The sequence below is a fragment of the Larimichthys crocea genome, chromosome XXI, assembly GCF_000972845.2.
Source record: "Larimichthys crocea isolate SSNF chromosome XXI, L_crocea_2.0, whole genome shotgun sequence".
Classification (NCBI taxonomy): domain Eukaryota; kingdom Metazoa; phylum Chordata; class Actinopteri; family Sciaenidae; genus Larimichthys; species Larimichthys crocea.
In genome coordinates this window covers 11,448,491-11,468,162 of record NC_040031.1, presented here as the reverse complement: position 1 = coordinate 11,468,162, position 19,672 = coordinate 11,448,491, and the positions used below count along the sequence as shown (strand labels likewise).

The following is a 19,672-nucleotide window of genomic DNA, read 5'->3' as shown; positions in this document are numbered from 1 at the left end:
GCCCTTTCTGCCAAGAAATCCTCAAACACATGCATGTTTTCTCCTGCAGTCAGATGAGAAGAACAAGCATCTTAGCTTTTGTTTTGTTTTTTAAAGGAAAGACATCATTTTGTTTCATCTAGTTCAGCCACTCGCCAATGCCTATTCAATCAGATGAGACGATGGATCTTATTCGCCCACACACATGGTATAATGATATGTGATGTAAAAGTAGGCACACAAACATACAAAGTATGTCAGAATGTATAATTTCCATTGTTGTGTACCTACAATCATTCTCATGATCACGTGTTTAGAGAATGTGCACACCTGTGTATTTGCCTTGTGCATGGAAAACCATTAAGATAACTGCCAAGTCCTCGTTATAGCACTAAAGCTCCTCATGGCTTCAACAATCTGAACTGTCACAAATGTTTAATCCACATTTTGTGCCACAGTTTCCTCAAGAAGGCATGAAACACAACTGGGTGACTGCACGCTGCATTTCCTGTAGATCACAGCCATCGGTTGGTTGTCAGGACGTCAAACCCTCACAACCTCCTAATGTCGAAATTTGGGTTTGAGTTTTAGCTCTCTGAAATCGACTGTCATGCCTACTTCACAGTAGCGGCAACTGTGGGAAAGTGAGAGCATACAAGAATTTAAATTTTTTTATTCTTTATATCACTAATTCTATAGTTTTTCTAACGCTGTCCAAAAGTGTGTGGTTATCCCTATTTGTACTATTTATCACTCTCCGCTCTCTCTATGATCACAGCTCATCTCTAAACTGTCTTGCCTCGCGATTAGATCACACTTTGCATGAACAAGTTCATTTCAAACATTCCTATGACTATTTCCCATTCCTGGTGAAACTCGATAAACGGGTGTTTGCGGTGTTCAATTTCACGCATGGAGCGTGCAGACTATGTAATACAAGTATGACAATTAATACTCTATCACACTTTGTTGCAGTTTCAGCTTTCCTCCAGCAAAAAATTACTGGAATTTGTCTGACCTCTTCGCCTGTCACAGACAGCATTGGAGTAGTACTGATCTTCCAGAGGACAACAGATCATGGGGCTTGCCATAGGTTGCCAACAGTTTTCTATTTCCACCTTGTGAAGGGAACATGGTCGGTAGAATTTTCTTGGTACACAAATAGAAAAGATAAAATGGTACTAAACGGTGGCACTAAGTCAAGCCACATGAGTTGGGCGAAGTACGCCAGAACAGGGATAAGCAGCATTTGGCAGCGGACCTGGAGCTTGGTTCCTGTCTGGTGCAAGTACACATGTTCCAACTAACTGTGGTCAGGAAAAGCATGCGAGTGTTTCTTCTGCCCCTGTCTCTCACTGCTAACACTCCCAAACACCCATAAAACACCCTCTGACTGACTTTTCCATGACATCATCAAATGTTTCCGTGACGCTTTCTCCCCATACTTCCCTCTCTTCTTTCCTTCCTTCTTTCTCATTCACACCCTGTATTCTTCCATTACATGTTTATCTTTCTGGACACTTTATGGCTTCTTCACTTGTTGAATATTTTGGTATAAATACCCTACATATACACATGTTTTTTTTGTTCACAGAGAAAAAATGGATATTTCCTAAGGGTGGCGCACAGTGGCTGAGGAATGTGTAAATTCCTCATTGAATATGGGCCGTGGACAAGGGCTGAGACGTAAAACAAGGGAGCATAGAAAATAAGAGGTAGATAAGGAAAGAGAGAAAAGAAAAGTATGCACGGTATTGGCAGGGAAATGCACCATGACACTCGGTAAACTCGGTAAAGCGACAAGGACAAACTGATTAAGATCAAGGTACGATTGCCTAACAGGGTTAAGAAAAAAAAAAGTAGATGAATCGGACAATATGATTAAAGAAGGGGCTGTCAAAGGATTGGAGGGCAGCTTTGTTGTAGGTTAAGGCAAGAGGTTAAATTAGCTGAAGTGTATGTCCTCCCTGAGCGTTCAGTTGAAGCAAATTAGGGATTAAGGGGCTAAACTGAGGGACCCCTGCTCAACAACAACAATGTCAAGAAGATTACAGTGTGCTCCCGGGCACACTTTGAAAACTGTCAAGCAATAGTAGTAGTAGCAGTAGTATCAATAACCTCAAGTGATCATTTCAATTCAGTCTTAATGTAAGTTCACCTAGAACAGTGGAACTTTCAGAGCCATTGCTGGAGGACTGGTATTCGGGGACATCAAGGGAGTTGAGGGTGTTGTTGTTGATGGACTGGGAGATGTCCTGGAGCTCCTCCATGCCGCCAATGAAGTCGTCATCGGCGCACAGGGGGCTGCCCAACACCGAGTCCTCCAAGGGCGAAGGGGGATGGTAGTGGCTCTCCATGTCGACCATTGCGGTGGAGGAGCGGGATGCCGGCACTCTCACTCATCAGACTGGAGACAGAAGACAAGGGGGTTGGGAGATGGGGGGAAAGACAAAGAGGTCAAGGAGATGACAGAAAAGGACAAGATGATAATTCATCACCAAGGTCACCCATGTCTGAATTTATAGAGACTGAAAGTGCGTTTTGTGCTAATGCCAACATCAGCATGATAATACACTCACAATGACAATTTAGCAGATGTAATATCCACCACCTTCACGTGTTAGCACAGCATGTCTTTTGGCCGTGCAGGCATTTGGACATGAATCAAAGTTTGTGGTACTGGACAAATAAAAACTTTGACCTGACGATGGTGCAAAATATGAAGTCAAGGGATCACCAAAGTGATTACAGTTCATCCTGAGAGGGACATGGAAGTCTGTACAAAATGTCAGCGCAATCCGTCCAAGAGTTGTTGAGACATTTCAGTCAAAACCACCACGTGGCAGCATGCCTACAAACTGATAACATCATTATCAACATCAACACCGCGGAGTAGCACTGCTTCCAGTCTTTCAGTGCACATAACGCATTCAGGTCTACTGAGTACTGCTGATGCAACGTGTGGCCACTCACACCAACAGGTGCTGCATGTTGCTATGGGTCAGCGTGCAGTAAAGGAATGAAGGACTCAGAGTATCTTATGACACAACACAGACCCTGTCCACTCCTCTGAGCTATTCACTCTAAATACAGTAACCTTATCCTCGCAAACCTCACAGTGCTGCAGAAAGAGAAAGACAGGGAGGACAGAGAGAGGCTGAGAGGGGAGGCTTTAGAGACATGTGGAGGGATGAATGTAGGTCACTGGGCTGGCTTAGGCTGCACTGTGACAGCAAGGCCTGGGTCTGGGGTTGGCTAGAGGAGACATGACAGACTGGCTTGTGCAGTTGATAGATGAGATTTTGCTGAATTGCATAGTGGGAACTGGGAGGAGCTATGGGATACACATGGAAGTACAGCAGAAGAAGAAGAAGAAGAAGCGGTCTCATCTTGATGGCTAAGCTTGGCGACAGGAGAGAACCTCATTTTGCATATTAGGACTCCAGACATCAGCATGTAAACTAGGTCAGTCTTCAGTAAGCCCTTTCCATCAGGCCCTGCTAAGAACATCAAATGAGGGAGGGTGGACGGTTGGGGGTGAGGCTGGTTATGTGGCTATAAGGCAACAGCTGCTGGTTGTTCTCAGCCACTACACACCTTTACACATGACTGCCTTTAGTTTAACCTTAACGAACCCAATAGTGTGTAATGTAACGGTGGGCTGCTGAGACGAGGGATTGACCGCATGCTCAAAATGTTTGACCTCAGTGCTCCCTGTGATTCTATTTTAAAGATCTAATAACAGGAATGACTGCACAGCCATTGAAACTACAGATCATTTGTATGATCACCTTCGGTGATGAAGACAAACACAAGAGATTGAATAAACGTGATGTTATGTGGCTGCTAACGATGAAAATCTGTAACAATGAGACCTGGATCAAAGTCCAGCCATGCGATAGAGCGATAGATGAGCCATCCCTTAAACATCACAGAGCACATTGTCTAATAGAAATATGAGTTGTTGGGAGTTCTTGTTGCTTAGTTTAGAGCCTCGTCGACCGCACATGGCAAAAAAATGAAAATGAAAAAAGCCTAACTGCTCCTGCACTGAAAAGAAATGTCTCAGCACACTTAAGCTTTTGCAAACAGAGAGGGAGATTTATGATCCAGTTGGAATGCCTGTTCTGACACATGGAGGCGAAGCATTTTGAAAATCTGACATCGTAACGTCTCCTGAAAACTCTGTAGTGGCAACCTTCGCTCAAGTGCCAAAGACTGCAGTTCCCTGAAACTGCCACTTGACGCTATAGCTCATTTCCATGTTTATGGCACCGTGCTGAGGTTGTTTGAACAACCAGGCTTCATTTATGCGGCCTCAGCTCCACCCATGCTCCACGCCTTTGCCCATTTTTGGATTAGCCAGGAGCCAGTCGAGGCAGGACTGTCGAGATGGTAGAGGCCCGAGCTACCACACTCTGAGCCTCAAAGCAGCACTTTAGAAACCTGTGGGGTGATGGCATGGAGACTATGTCCATGTTTTATACAGTCTATGGTCAGGAGCCGTTGGGAAAGACATAAAAGCATCAAGAAAGACAGAAAAATCCCAATGAACTCCCAGCACAGATGACCTAAATTGAACCTAACGGTAGAGACCATGTAGATTCCCACCCTCTAAAAACACTACTCTAGACGACATGAAAAGAAGCCTGGCATGTGAGTGGGCCGCTTTACTCACTTTACAATACACTTGTAATTCTGAATGGAGGCAGTGTTAGCACTGCAAGGATAAAGCAAACCTCTTTAGCATTCAGCCTCTAGCTCCTGACCTTCAGGGTCTTCCTTTAGAGGGGACATCCTGCTCCATACACTCACTTCACTCAGCACTGTCTCATTACAATACTGCTTCAATGGGGAAAAATAAAAGGATACTCTTGGCTACAGCTTCACTGACACCCATGCTGTCTGTTCAGACAACACTCCTTTAACCTGGTAAATTATTATCTATGATAAGATGAGACACATTTTGGGCTGGGGAGTATGACAAAATCCAGAGTTCAGTAAAAAGTTTCTGAGTTTATCTATGCATATTTTTGCTGACACACTATGTGTCAACACACTTGCACGCATGACCTTCCATTTAAATAACTAACCTTGTGTTCCCACCAACATAACACGAGAATGTAAACACTCAGAGACGCCTAACTGCGGGCTGCACAGGTTTCATGGATTGAGACAGAGAAAAGACAGAAAGGGACACTGGGGGTGGAGAGGAATGCCAGTTAAGCTACATTACAGGGTCTTTATCAGCAATGCGAGAGACAGAGTGAGCAAGTGACGCAGAGAGAGAGGGAGAGAGAAAGAAAACAGCGGTTCCTAGGGTAACAGCAAGCCTTTGTCCATCGAGGTCAAGACCTCTCTTGTGCTCACTCAACCAAGCCTGCTGAGGGGCAACTGCGCACACTGAGAGGAAGATGTGCAAGGTCATACGTGTTTGTGTGGGTTAGGTTTGGGGTTACTCTCCAAAAAAAGGGATGAGGGGAGGTTACACTGACAAAAGACCACTAACTGAGAGCCATCAAGGTCGCCATGACGATGTCACGGCAATGTCGAAACGCGGATCACGCTTTGAAATCAGCCGCGGCTGGTGTGCAGCAGACGTGAGCAGGCGGATACGAGCTCCTACCACTGGAATTTAACTCAACATCATTCAAATCAATAAATCCCATCACAGACTTGTGTGTTGGTACGTCTGTACTGATGATCACTGAGCCGGATGTAGGAAGGGAGCATAAATAATCCATACAGTCCGATGGATTTCTGCACAGTTTGCTAAGCATGTTCACCCAGCCCCCCGCTCATCCACTGCGGTTGAGACCCACATTAGGCAGGCAGGGCATGAAGCTGCTAGTAAGCTCTGGCTGAGGCAGATAAACATGCTCTGAGCCAGGCATGTAGACAGCCTCCTACACTCCCAACAGGAAAAGGACATAGAACAGCATGAAGTTAGTTTACACAGCTGTCTAAAACCTTCAACAAAAATTCATCTACAAATCACCTGGACTGTTGAGCTGACGTTGTCAATGGTGATATCCATCACTCAAGTTGTCTAATTAATTACAATCTCATCCTGCGGCATCCACGCAAGCTTCTGCTTCCGTCACACGCCCTCGATAATTAAGTATTTTTTTAATCTAGGCCTTCCAATGAAGCTCCAAAACAATGTTGACAAGAACACTCCGATACAGCTGGCAAAATATTAGAGGTGTGTACGGGCTTGTCCTGCCAAGGCGTGGAAAAAAAACAATGTAGGAGAACACACCTTGGCAACGAGAGGAGATAAGATAAATTGCTCAAGTACTATGTGTGCTAGAATAAAACCTGTATCGCTACCTGTCTATAAAAAGTGTTTTTTTCCTAAAGGCAGTTGGTAGTTATACTTTACAGAATATAAAAACCCAATGACACCCTACCTTCCTCATGCAAGAACTTGAAATCGTCCATGCGCCTTTGGTCTCTGACAATATGACATCCAGCGCTACCAAAGAGTTTGTATGATCATTCAGTATGTGTGTGTGTGTGTGTGTGTGTGTTTGTGTGTTTGTCTGGGAGAAGGGGACCACAGGTTAATGTTTAATCCACCAATCCTGTGGTCTGAGTGCTGACAGACCTGTTAGAAGAAGGGCCCCAGGGAACATAACGGTGGTCTTAGAGCAGAAATATGGGCTGATGGGGGCTGTCCCATCAGCTCCGCCTGTCCATTTGTTTGAAGAGTTCACTCTATGAGCTCAGCCTAGACCGTGCCCGCATGTGTAAACACTCAAGTGAACCTTTATCACTCGGGGCTGATATGCTGGCCGGCGCCCTCTTATCGTTATGGTGATTGACCAAAGTACAGGCCGGGGAAGTAATTGGACTTTAGCTGTAGTCTGAGACAGATGAACCTTATGACATCGAGCAGTTCAATCGTTCTGGTCACTTACCTTGTCATTTAGGGTGAACGGCACCTAAATGTACATTACACAACAAAGTTTGTCTGATATTTTTAGACTTGTGTTTGCAAATTTGCACAAAAAAAAAACAAACATCGTATGACCTATTTCAAATGCTATAAAGGCTTATAATTTAGATGCATTAATCTTACTGCATTACAACAGAAATGTAACTTTGCCTATACTACAAATCAAGTATATTATATTTTAATTGTACCTGATCGGTTGGTAAGATACAAGACATGCAAAATCAGCGCCGTTGTTCTTTAAATATTTGGCCAACATGGCCAGTCAGACATAATAAAACCATTAACACCATCGTTCAGACCGCCAAATGAGATCTAAATGTCAACAGTGCCTTCTGCTTTAGTCTTAGCGTCATGCTTTAGTGATATGAAAGCAGAAATGATTACAGCTTGTCTCAACAGTTTCATTACAGACAGGGAAGTTACCAGGAAATATTTGCATCCATTTTTGAACCATCCTGTTATTTTTCTTCTTCTAAAAAAAAAAAAGAAAAGAAATCTTAATAAAAGGTATTTTAGCTGGTTTATGTTTTCATATTTTAGTATGCATCATATTCTTCAACCACAGGAGTTATTGTCTGCATGCTATGTGAGGACAAGTGTTACTGTCTGCGTATTAAACGCCCACTGCACTGCACGCTGAGTTGAAAACTAAAACAGTAAGTTACATAAACCACCAAGTGGACTCTGACCTCTACACTGACAGCGTGTTCAGTGTCAAAATAATAATTAAATGTTAGCACACACGCTCACAAGACCCGGCCCACACAATGTGACCATAAAACACCGCAGAAGGTGCAATGTGACAGTGTATCACGTTACCTCAAGGTCTGTGGTGACCCGACCCTTCACACTGGCTGTTTATAGCACACCATTACGTGGTGGAAAGTGTGCCTGCATGTGTGTGTTGTGGAGCCAAAACAACCACATGGTGAAATTTGTGGTGACTTTCTCGATTTGCTAAAAAAAAAAAAAAAGGCAAAGAAATAAACATAGACTGCTATGTTGATGAATAACTAATGACCTGTAAATAAAGCTAGACGTTTCCTGGTAACTTATTAATATTTTAAATGTTCATTTTCAGCAAATTAAATATTTTTAGAAACATGCATTTAGATATTTCTTCTCAAATTTCAACTTGACTAGTTGCCATCATCTCCAAATATTTAGTTTCTCGGGATGAGACTGATTTATTGACTGTTTACTTGTGGCTCTTTTCTCCACAAGCATTAGATAGATATTAGTATCCAATAACGTGTTTGACACTGAAAGCCAATATGGCCACATGCTGAAGTCTTGAGCAATAGAAATTTATGAAGTGTTTGTTTAAAAGCATAAATCTGATTGCAAGACAGCGTCATCAGAAAATATTGGATTTGATATACTTCAATAATAAGACTAAAGCCTGTTTGTATTGCTTTGGATGGAGTCCGATGCATCAGGTCATATGGAGGAAGTGTCACAGCTGCTATATGACCTTGACCTGCAGTATAGCCTCAGCTTAACATGCTCCCACAGTGTGTTAGATGTATTTGCAGCTGAACAACTGGCAGGAACAGCGTGTGGCTCCAGCCTAACTTCTAAAATCATCAATCGCTAACTGTCCTAACTGCACTGTCCTTAGGCAACACCGTCATTCGTTGCCAAATGCTGGCTCCTGGCTGCCACTTTCTGCCTATTTCCAAATCTGACACAAGGATCACGCAGGCCACCATTACAAAACCTCCCTGCAGTACGTCCAAACTGCAAGCTTCAGAGTGGGGAAACTGCTGCAATCCTTTCCAGCTGTTTTTATCACTTTGTGTGCCAATGTAGGGCTGGGGTAACAAGACAGAAAGCGACACTTGCATATTAAACTGGGACAACAACAGCATAAGGTTCCTTCATGAGTAACAATGCACAATCATGTACTCATACCGTGCTGGCAAAGATTACAGTGTTCGGTGATAAGAAGAAGAAGGAGCAGTTAGGGGTTTGATGCCTTGCTCAAGGGCTCCTTGGCAGTGCAGTGAACTTGCACCTCTCCAGCTACCAGCCAACGCTCCATACCATGCTGGACTTCAAACAGCCCAGTCCCTACACACTGAGCTACTGCCATCCCTGATGCGTGCAGCAGATATAACTCTGACTCCATAACGGACATGCAAGCATGTGTAAAACATTTTTAGATTGAAGGAAATTCAATTCTAGCCCTCAGAAGTTTCTAAGTTTGAATACACTGTCCAAGTATGCTCTACACATTGGTACAGAGGAGCGGAGTGGTACCCAACTCCTTCTCCAGAAATAAAAATATCACGTGTGATCAGCACAATGTCGATGTCATGGCTAGTGCCAAAGAGAAGGGAATGTTCAAGTGAGTCTGTGCTGCTCTACCAGTTGCTCTGCCCCGTTAGACTTTGCCAAGATACATCATCCCCACCTGGCAACATGGTGACACCAGGACAGCAGACAAAGCTCTCAGTCTGTAGCTCTGTGAACTTTAACAGATCATCTTGAACAAAGTACTGCCATGAGACGTATAACATTTTACATCCCGTGGCTTGATTTAGGAGGACCGTACATGTGCTACAGCATCACAAGGGGTATTTTTACAACATTACAGGGGTCATTTAAATTTTAAGCATTGTGCAACATGTGCAGAAATCACTCTGGGAGAAATATTAAACTAGAGTAAGGCTTAGGGGCTGAATGATTTGTGGCAACTGATAGCTAATAAGGCGTTTATGAAAATGCAAACTTTTGTTGGCTCCAGTTACTGTAGTTGATTGGAATTTGGATTGTTAGGTGGACAAAACCTCTGAAATATTGGAGAGTGAACAATCGATCACAGTAATTTAGAAATGAATCGGCAATGGAAAAAAAATAAATGGTCCATGTTAATAAGGCATCAGAAAGTCTTCATCCTTCTCCGAGGACACCACGACAATATTGAGATTTTCCTCAAAGACTTTCCAAAAATGGTTTTTGTTTGGAAGACAATAGTGTGTGGGAGAGCAGAAATCATCAAAAGTGAGATGAGAACAACATGAAGCTGGAAGAATTTCTCTCTGCACAGACAGCTGTGTGTATCTTATTACATTTTCCAGCATGACACTGAAGTCCTGAGTTCCCCCTTTCAGGCTGCCAAACCGGCCTACGTGTTGGGGAGGCATGCAGCGCTCAGGCCTGGTGACAGCAGCACTAATTTGCTTCGGTAGTGGGATCACTGAGACAAAAAAAAAATCTCAAAATGGCCCTCTTCTGCAACTATTAAGCCCAAGCAGCAATCTGCAAATCCTGAAAAGGGTGTTCACATTCCATTTTGTACTTGTATTTTGTACCATCACCTCATAAAACGTAACCAATACCCATAAAATCACAGCTGGCATACGTAGTACGGTTAAAGTTGCTTTTTTCACAAAATTCCTAAAGAAATTGATCTTTGCCCTGTCTCAACCTTTAGCGTGGTCATCTGTCATGTTAATAAGCACTTTCGATTTCCATACTAGTGTCAAAGACCTCCGTTACACCGACACAAGCACGACTGAAATCAGTATACAGAAGAAAAGTCGAATGAGGTTAAAACAGATAAAGATGTTTCTGTCTGAGCTGACGAGTGAAGCTGAGAGAGAGTGGGCTTTGTCAGTAATACAATTAGGGTGGGATCGTAGATAAGACTGGGGATGGGTTATCGATGAGGATTTCTACAGGCCTTGGCTCACGTGGATGAGGATCACACCTTTTTGCCTCAACAAAACAGACAACAGGCGACAAACGGGGTGGCAAACAGGACCTTGAAGAGATTTCTGACCAGACTCAGACTTGGGAGAGACAAAGAGGTTGTGGTGAGAAAGACGTTTCTTTGAGAGATCTGTCAAGTCCCCTCATGGTTCAACATACAAATTTAGCTTGAATATGGTATCCCTCCCCACTCATTAACACAGACAATCTCCTGTCCAGAGCTGCTTACTGTAAATCTGACTGGAGGGCCTCAATCCTAATCAACCCAGAGGGACTTTACCATAAGGAAGGCTCAAAGGGGAATAGACCTGGCTCAGGTGAAGGTTAAATCTGGGCTATAGAGGACACAAGTTGCAAAACAAACAGACCATAGAAGTGAATACAAACAGCTCTTAAAGACCACGCTTAGATTGAAAATAGCGCAGCGTAAAAAGACTGGTGGGGGTTTGGCGTGGGTGTGTTACTACAGGTACCAACCAGAGGGTGAAAAAAGATCCAGGAAGTCTGGTTTAAATTTAAAGTTATCAGACACCAAAACACTGGTCAGCTGTTCATAATACGAGGAGGGATGTTTACAACTCGGGAGGGTCATCACTGCGGCAATCATTTTATCCTTCATCACGATGACTGCGCAGGAAAACAGTAGAATGAAAGTGTTTCTGTTAAAAAGTCATCTGAGAAATATATTTTTGCACATATTTTATCTGCTTTGTGGTATAAGTTGAGCCAAGTTGAGCTATTTTTGTCCAAGTCCTCTGAAGTTCCGGTTGTGTCGGTGGCTTCAATGAAGTGAATGAGGAGGTGGTGCTCCGTGAGTGCTATTAATGGTTTGAATGCAGCATCAAGGTGTTAAACAAAAAGCTTTTTGGGTCCTCAAACAATGTCTGAAACTCCTCCCTCCCTCCACGCCTTTCCATTGCTTCTTTTCCTGCGTTTAAGTAAGGCAACACCACAAATTTCTTCAAGGAGAGTGAACCCCACGTGTGCCTTTAAATATGGTTAGAAGAAACTAATCTGTAAAGGTTCTCAGTTGTCCAGGTCTTTGTTCTTTGAGAGTAATTCATTCTGGGGCAACTGGACTTGGTTGTACATCCATGAAGGTGCGAACAATTCGTTTCAAGCATACCCTGCCCTACAGTAGCACAAGACCCACTTCCTGTAGACAATTATTTCTTTGGGGTTGCTCTCACAGGTGAGAAATACCAAAAGGGTCCTCGACCCTAAAGAGCTGATAACAAAGCAGTGGTACCACTGAACCTTGTGTCTACAGGTGGTAGAAGAGTCTTGTGGAGTCACATTTACAACTTTGAATGCACAAATAAATAAGGATTTCTAGAGAAATACTGGTGTCCAACATTGGTGACTTGAAATATAGGTCTGTGGAACAAGTTTCTTGTTTGCTAAACATACAATACATCTCTATAGTCCGATGACAGAGAGAAATGATAAACCCTTGAGACTGTGCTGTTGAGAACAGAACCAGAAAGTCCTGTTTGAGAAGCACAGAGGCGAAAACTCCAATGCCTTGTTCACTCTGTTTTTGTTTTCACCTTCCGAAAGGCTGTCACTCCAGGCTGTGAATGCGTCCAGGCTGAAAATGATTACAGGTCTCAGGTTCCTGGAGACAAAAATGCCCGAGTGCAGCAGCACAACTGTACAGAATCTAGCTATGGAGTAAACAATGACAGGTCTAGCTCCCCTTAAGGGAGACTCAAAAAGGGAAAAACACTTATTTGAGCAGGGGGTAGGAGTTCAGACAGTTTGTATTTTACATGCATTGTGCATGAGAGATAAGACTATCTCAAATTCACTGTGTCTCCTGATTGCAATAGCTTTAAGCGTTAAGCTTTAAGATGAATTGTAAGCAATAGCAGACTTACCACACCTTAGGGTTAGAGCTTGGGTTAACGCTTACTAATGCAATATGAAAAACTTCTGCAATCAATGTAACTTTTCATTTTTCAGCGAATGATTGTTGCGGTAGCCCTGTCCACTTGTATTTAGAAAAATCTAATGAAATTTGATTTTGCATGCAGCTTTAGATATTAACTTTTGGAACATTTTTAGCCTGTGAAGTGATTTATTTTTCCGTCTAAGGCGGGAGACAAACATTCAACTTGATGTTTGCTTTACTCTGTCAACACAAATAAAAGACACCATCACATGGAGGATGCGTCAAACATTGGTAATGGAGTTTTAACCACCCTCACCAGAAAAAAAAAAAAAAAAAAAAAGTACAGTGAAGACCTTTGATCCCAAGGTAAATGCCACGTCAATGTGCAAACTGTCTTTAAGGGTTAGTAAATAGACGGGGGGCTCGTGTAAAAGCCTGATACACAGAGGGCTGAGCTGTATCTGCAGAATAAAGGATCTGTCTTCAGATCACCTCCAACGTCTCACTTTTAGGAAACATGCCAGCAAAGATCTCCACTTCCACAAGCAACTTTCCAATCATAACTAAAAAAATTCAAGCCAACACAAACAAACCTTCAACCACCACATATCACACGCATGTCACTGTGGCATCTAGTCGGTCTGAATGAAATCTTGCAAGTGATGCAAGAAAAGCTAAATAAAAACATACAATAATGACATAATAATGTTAGAAGGTGGATTATGGTATGTAAAGAATAAACAGCTGAAAAAAAATGAAACTTGGTGGAACCCTTTGGGCGTGTAGGCATTTTAACCGAAACAAATAAGCAAGGGGCAGTTACAGGATACAAGTGTAAACAACAAACATTACTCACAGGACCCTGCTACTTCTAGGAAAATAACCACTGCATTCCGATATTGCTTAGGGGAATAGCTTAGGGACAGGTAAAGCAGGATTTGGGTCAAATTTCCTTTTCTCAGAACAAGAGGGGGGACTAAATGATTAGTTGAGCTGCAGAACGTGAAAGCGTTCGCACAGTCATACAGATGTAAACTAAATATGAGGATGTGTTTCTGCCCCAAACAACAGCGTGGAGGTAAATCAGTCAGGCGTTCTCGCGGGGTAAACAACCATAGGAATTAGTTAATGGATAATCAATGAAACCAACCACTGTTGTGACACACTTCTGTCAGGCAGGAATGTTCACACACTAGCAGAGTGGAACAGGGATGCCTTGGGGTTATTTTAGTAGTTTAGTAGCGCTTTTACAGTGATGTGCTGCAAAACCACTCAACACCTGTCTTCTGTGATTTCCAGGCCATATTCCAAGTCAAGAGCTCGATGACACACTTTGGAAACACTCTAGAGGCCACATACAAGTGTTGTATATGCAGGTGTTTCACAATAAGAGCACCATGTCTCACACCTGACCCAAGTCTTGATTACTTTGAAAGGATTTTAATCACGCGTTATTGACATCAACTGTCACTGTGCATGAACCATGCTGACCGCAGACCTTCTTAATAAACAACACGCATCTTCATGAGCGCTGTTAGGAGTATAACAAGGCGTGCAAACGAGCCAATAAACAGCCATTGTGTTGAGTGCATGGCTTGGCTAATGAATAGAGATGTTGCCCATTTAATGAGCAGGCGCCACTTTAGCTGCGCAGGCGTGCAAAGTGAAATCAGATTAGCCTGTCTGCATACAATAACAATGGTGCTATATAATCCTGAAAAAAATTATTAATGTGCCCCTGCAAAACAGCCGTGTGCAGGTTTATGAATAAATACAAATATACTAAAGCTGGGGGTGAAAAATCTGTTTCCAGGCTCTGTGCATGAAATTAAAATTCCTATAGTCTCTCAGCTGCTGCAGGAGGGTGCACTTCTTTATATATATATATATATATATATATAGATATATATATAAATAAATAAAAGGCCAAATAAAGACATCTACCTTACGACAGACAGCCCAATCCGAAGACGCCATATCCTCGGGAAATCTCGCAGGTTTGAGAAGCGATCGGTGCAAGATCGAGAGAGGAGCGAGCAAGAGAGGGGGAGAAAAAATAGTCCCCGACCCCGACCACGTCCTTGTTTGTTTCCCAACAGCGCTGCCGCTGTCAAAAATCCCCCACCATGTCCATACAAAGCAGAGCCATGGAGCAGCTCACACCCGCAGGAAGTGACCTCATGAGTGACAGCTGGTGGAGAGGAGGCGCACACCCCCCTGACACACCTATAGTTTCAGCGAATAGAAAGCGCGCAGCAGTTTCTCTTGAGACGGACGCCCCCTATAACCATGACAGAGGAGGGGAGCGGAAGACTTACCTCCTCCTCCCTTTAGAATAATTTGCTGCAGTGCAAAGCTGGAAAAAAAAATCAAAGAAACAAAAATGCACTGATTGCAAAGAAGTTGGAAAGTGACAATCCACTGCAGGGTGATGATCAAATACAAAGAGCGTTGAACTGATACAGGCTGGCAAAACGTGCAGACACTGACATGACACTGTCCTCACATGACCCAACCAAGTGTTTCCTCTTGATCTAATTTCAACAGTATTATGTAGTTAAGTACCAAGTCAGAACAAAAGTAAATACAACTGATGTATACAGCTAGTGATAATACTTCAAATGCTGTGAAACATATTTTTTTGAAAAAAAAAAAAGATATAAAACTTAACGAGAAGCAGATAATCAGAATGAATTTATTTCACAAAAAATGCTTTTATAAACATCCAGACTCTAAACTGATACTGAAAGTATAAATACCAGCATCTTGTTCTGTTTTTACACAGAATTCAGACAGGCCTTCCCTAGAAACTCACCCCACATCACTTTTTGTTTTATTCAGAAGCATTCCTAACCTTTTGGCAAGATGTGTGTGTGTCGTGTAAGTTTGTTCAAAAAATACATACAAATGTTTATTACAAATGTATAATTCTAAATGTGATACTTTAGCATGGCCTCTCAGGTGGAACGTTTTACGAGATTTACCTGTTAAAAGCACAACAGTGTTAAAATGAAAATATATTTAACTGGTAACAGTAACACAGAAGGAATTTGACTCTTACACATATGGACAAACAGCTCCACTACCATATCATTAAAACACTCTGTTATAAGTAGAAGTCCTGCATACTGAATTAAGTGCAAGTACTACTAGTACTACTAAGTATTTAAGTACAAAAGGTAAACGTATTGCAGGACATTATAATATAACATAACATAACACAACATGACACTACATAACATAACATAACATGATATGACATGACACGACATAACATAATATGAAATGACATCACATGACACAACATAACATAACACAACACGACATAACATGACATGACATAACATAACAACATAACATAACATCATACCGTCATACATGAAATGACATCACATGACATAACATAACATAACATGACATGACACGACATAACATAACATAACATGACATGACATGACACAACATAACATAACATGTCATGTCATGTCATGACATGACATGACATGACATAACATGACATAACATAACAACATAACATAACATCATTTTAAATCAAGTTAAACAAAATGTTGTAGCTATTTAAGGTAGACATCATTTCAAATGTTTGATAAACTGGTGGGTAGTTTAATCTCTAACAATGCATCATATTTCATTAACTGGAATCTAAATCCAAAATCCGTAACTATAGCTGTAGACGTGGAAAGTACCCTGTATTAGTACAACAAGTATTCAGTACTGACTGTGACTTTCCACCACTGACAGTGTCTATACACAGATTTGTTGCTGTGAACTGTCTATGCAAATAATAGATAAGGCCTCCCTCTCTCTCTGCTTTGATTAACTTTGTCAGTAGAAATATATGATGATAAGATTGTTTATCCACATTAAGAGAAAATCTCTTTGAAAAGAAGCAAAGGAGAAAATTTGGGGTAAATTTGAGGAGAATAGATATTTATGTTCATATTTTCTCCAGAAATTGACCTCTGTCTCATCACAAACCCACTTCTGTTGATGAAGAGTCCTTCCATACACATTTAAGACATATAAAAAATACTTTAATAACTTGAATCTAACATGTTTTCCCACCAAGTCCAGTACATTTGCACCTTCTCTCTCTATGTACATTTATTTAGCGTCAGAATCTGAATATCTGGATGCAAGATGTCTTCTAATTTATTCAGTCCACAAAGAAACTTCCCTTTCATCAGAGGAATGAGAAAACAGCCTTTACCGTGTCAAATTCTGCATATACATAATTCTGTAGCATGAAACGCACACATCCAAACATTCAAACTGACGTGTTTGAATGCAGGATGACTTGTTTGCATGTGTACAGGCCGTCTCATGTGGAAACTACAAGATCAAGAACAAGTTTTCTCTCAAATCCGAAAGCAAAAGAGACCACGCCTTTAAATTTCCAGATGCCTTGGCAGCACAGTATAGTTTATGAGATGCTGACCAGTGCATGATCCTGCTAATTGTGCACATAAAAAACCTATGCACTTTTTTTTAGGAGAATCCCATGGCAGCTGGAGAAGACATTGTGTTTGCACGCTGACACGGGGCCAAGTTGTAAGGGTTTCCAGTCAAACTGTTGCAACAAACTGCCCATTAATGAAGCAGCTCTGTTTTCCCAGCTCACGCCAGATGCTGAGTGTGCGACCCCGTTTGCATCTCTCTGCTCTCTTTCCTCATCGCGTTCCCCTTCGCAGCTCCCCATCACATTCTGTCCACGTCTTTGGCAAAGCAATGTGGGGGCGTCACTCTAAAGCTTGGCTCAAGGCCTGGAAGCAGATACTGGCTGGTCTGTATGAGTCCTGGGACCACAGTGGACCCCCCCTCACGACCTACAGGAACACTCAGCACTTCCAGGCACAGTATTCAGATCCTTTACCGAGGTAGTAGAAGAAAGAAAATCTTTACAACTTTGAAGTTCTGCTCATGTGATAAGGCATCAGCTAAAGCATAGGTAACATTTTTATTTAAGATTTTTGTCGGTTGATGTGAAGCTAAATTAACCAATTTGCTGATAGTTACTTGCAAAGTACATCAAAAATTAAGTAAAAAGTAAGTACAATATTTACCTCTGAACTATTACTGTTACTCTACTGATCTACAATATGCAAGTAAATGTACTTACATATTTCCAAACACATACACTCACTGCATAAAGTCAACTCTCTTCAGAAGTAATGCATAGAAAGAACCAGAAATGTTGATTTAATGATCTTGGCACATTGGGGATGTAGACAGAGAACTAGAGGAGAAGTAAGAATTTATGCTCATGGCTCATTTCAGCTCAGACATCAGTCCTATGAAATAATGCCCTTAAATCTCACACTTAGTTCAGCAATGTATGCAATTAGAGTTAGAGTAAGCAGTTCCCTTACAACATCAGGTTCTTAATGTAAAATCCTGGTGACTGTAATTGGAAGATTCGGTTCAGTCAGCCTCTCTATGGTCTGCAGTGTGATCCATAGCAATGTCAACGTCTCCATGTAACATCAGACTAAAGATATACAACAATTAGAGTTATGGAAGTGTTAGGATATGAAATGAGTAACAACACACAACAGAAATACTCAAAGTATCTATGCAGAAAAGAAAAATGTCCCTTTTGGTATTGGTGATGCATTAAAGTGGCATTATAAAGTTGTAGTTGGGTAAAATGGCGATTTTTGTAACTACATACAAACATGAAGGTTCACTTTTAATTGACCAACAATCCAAATTCAAGGTGGACTTACTTGCTTACTGAAGGTTTCAATCACACCGTATCATTTTCATAGAATATGATCAGTGAATGGAGTTTACTCGGTTCTCATGGAGATGGTCTGCTGACAGAAAAGCTGATCTCAACCACAGCATTTCAAGTCCATGAAAGCTAATCTCAAGCTTGGAAATAATCTCAAGACAATGAAGCAAACTTCATCAGCTCCAGAATAGCAAATGTGTCCCTGAGTTTGGACTTGTTTGTCAAACTTTTATGATATTTAAAGTATCGAGTTCAAGTATAAAGTAGCAGCAATTGAGAAAGACAGTAAAGTAAGTGAAAGTATGAGTGTATTGAAGTGTTGCATTTAAGTAACTGTAGTTATTTAGATTCAAACACTGCAGCTGGTTGTTTCTGTGACCAGAGGATCAGAGAGAAACACAGTCCGACTCAACACTGAATATAAAATCAATCAACGGAAAATCTTGTCAAACCAGATGAATCTCAAGCGTACAGTACACCCACGCAGATGTCAGCTGCAGTGCACCGAGCTTGCTGCGTGATTTCTCCACGTGAGGACGACATGGAGAAATATTAGACTCAGAAGATACGGCTCGTTGCAACACAACTCAAGAGAGCAGACAGAACCAGTAATGGGTTATGGTCAAGACATTCTGTCTGGACAACAGCTGGTTTCCCAATTAAGGGGAGACTCAGACTGCTTTCCACATCTAGATCATCTAGATAATATAATGACAACGGAACCGTTCCCTTACAACATCTCTGTCCCTGAACTGAACTGGGTTGTAATAAAGCAGACTGTGAAGAAGTAAAAACTTGATGGCACCCATCCTCAGAATCTTTGGGAAACACCACTGCCCAACTTAATTTGCCTGTTTTTCCAAATTGAATCATGCCATAACATGCAGCTTTTGTGACATAATGAAATCAACAATAATCCAAATATGTCAGTATTTATACTACTTTTGTGTGTTATCCTCTGGTATGGATGACATGTGATGACACGATGACATATATATTCAGTTTAGCCCGAAGGGTCCACGGTTTTCAGTCTCATACTGTACCACTGTAGCTTTTTATAGGATAAGCTTGAAGTATTTAGGTGAGTGGCATGTACCTTATTTGACAAGGGTTAATATGATGACCCACTGAAGTATAATAAGTGGGTCAATGTTGAGGTTTCACAGCAGTCGGACCTCTGCTGCCACCTACTGCTGAAAAACTGCAGGTTACGGTTACGTCTTCGGCACAGTCCTGATCCAGTTTTTAACAAAAAACAAGCAGCCTGTTGACACTGGAAACTATGGAGTTTGTGGTTCAAAACCTGCAATAAAGAAGCAGTTTGATCAATTGATTAATTATTAATTCTTTTATTTATAAAGACCAA

The 19,672-nt window shown here is 41.7% G+C and overlaps 1 protein-coding gene across 1 annotated transcript in view; it reads right to left on the bottom strand.

Moving 5' to 3' along the window:
* The window catches only part of pparab (peroxisome proliferator-activated receptor alpha b), a 34,125-nt gene extending 19,390 nt beyond the window's left edge, over positions 1 to 14,735 (bottom strand). The window contains exons 1-2 of the mRNA XM_010733429.3: positions 14,496 to 14,735; positions 2,138 to 2,386 (exon numbers count right to left, since the gene is read on the bottom strand). Coding sequence (XP_010731731.1) covers positions 2,138 to 2,345 — 208 coding nt within the window. The 5' untranslated portion in view covers positions 2,346 to 2,386; positions 14,496 to 14,735. The remainder of the gene's footprint in view (positions 1 to 2,137; positions 2,387 to 14,495) is intronic.
* Between the last annotated feature and the right edge of the window lie 4,937 nt (positions 14,736 to 19,672).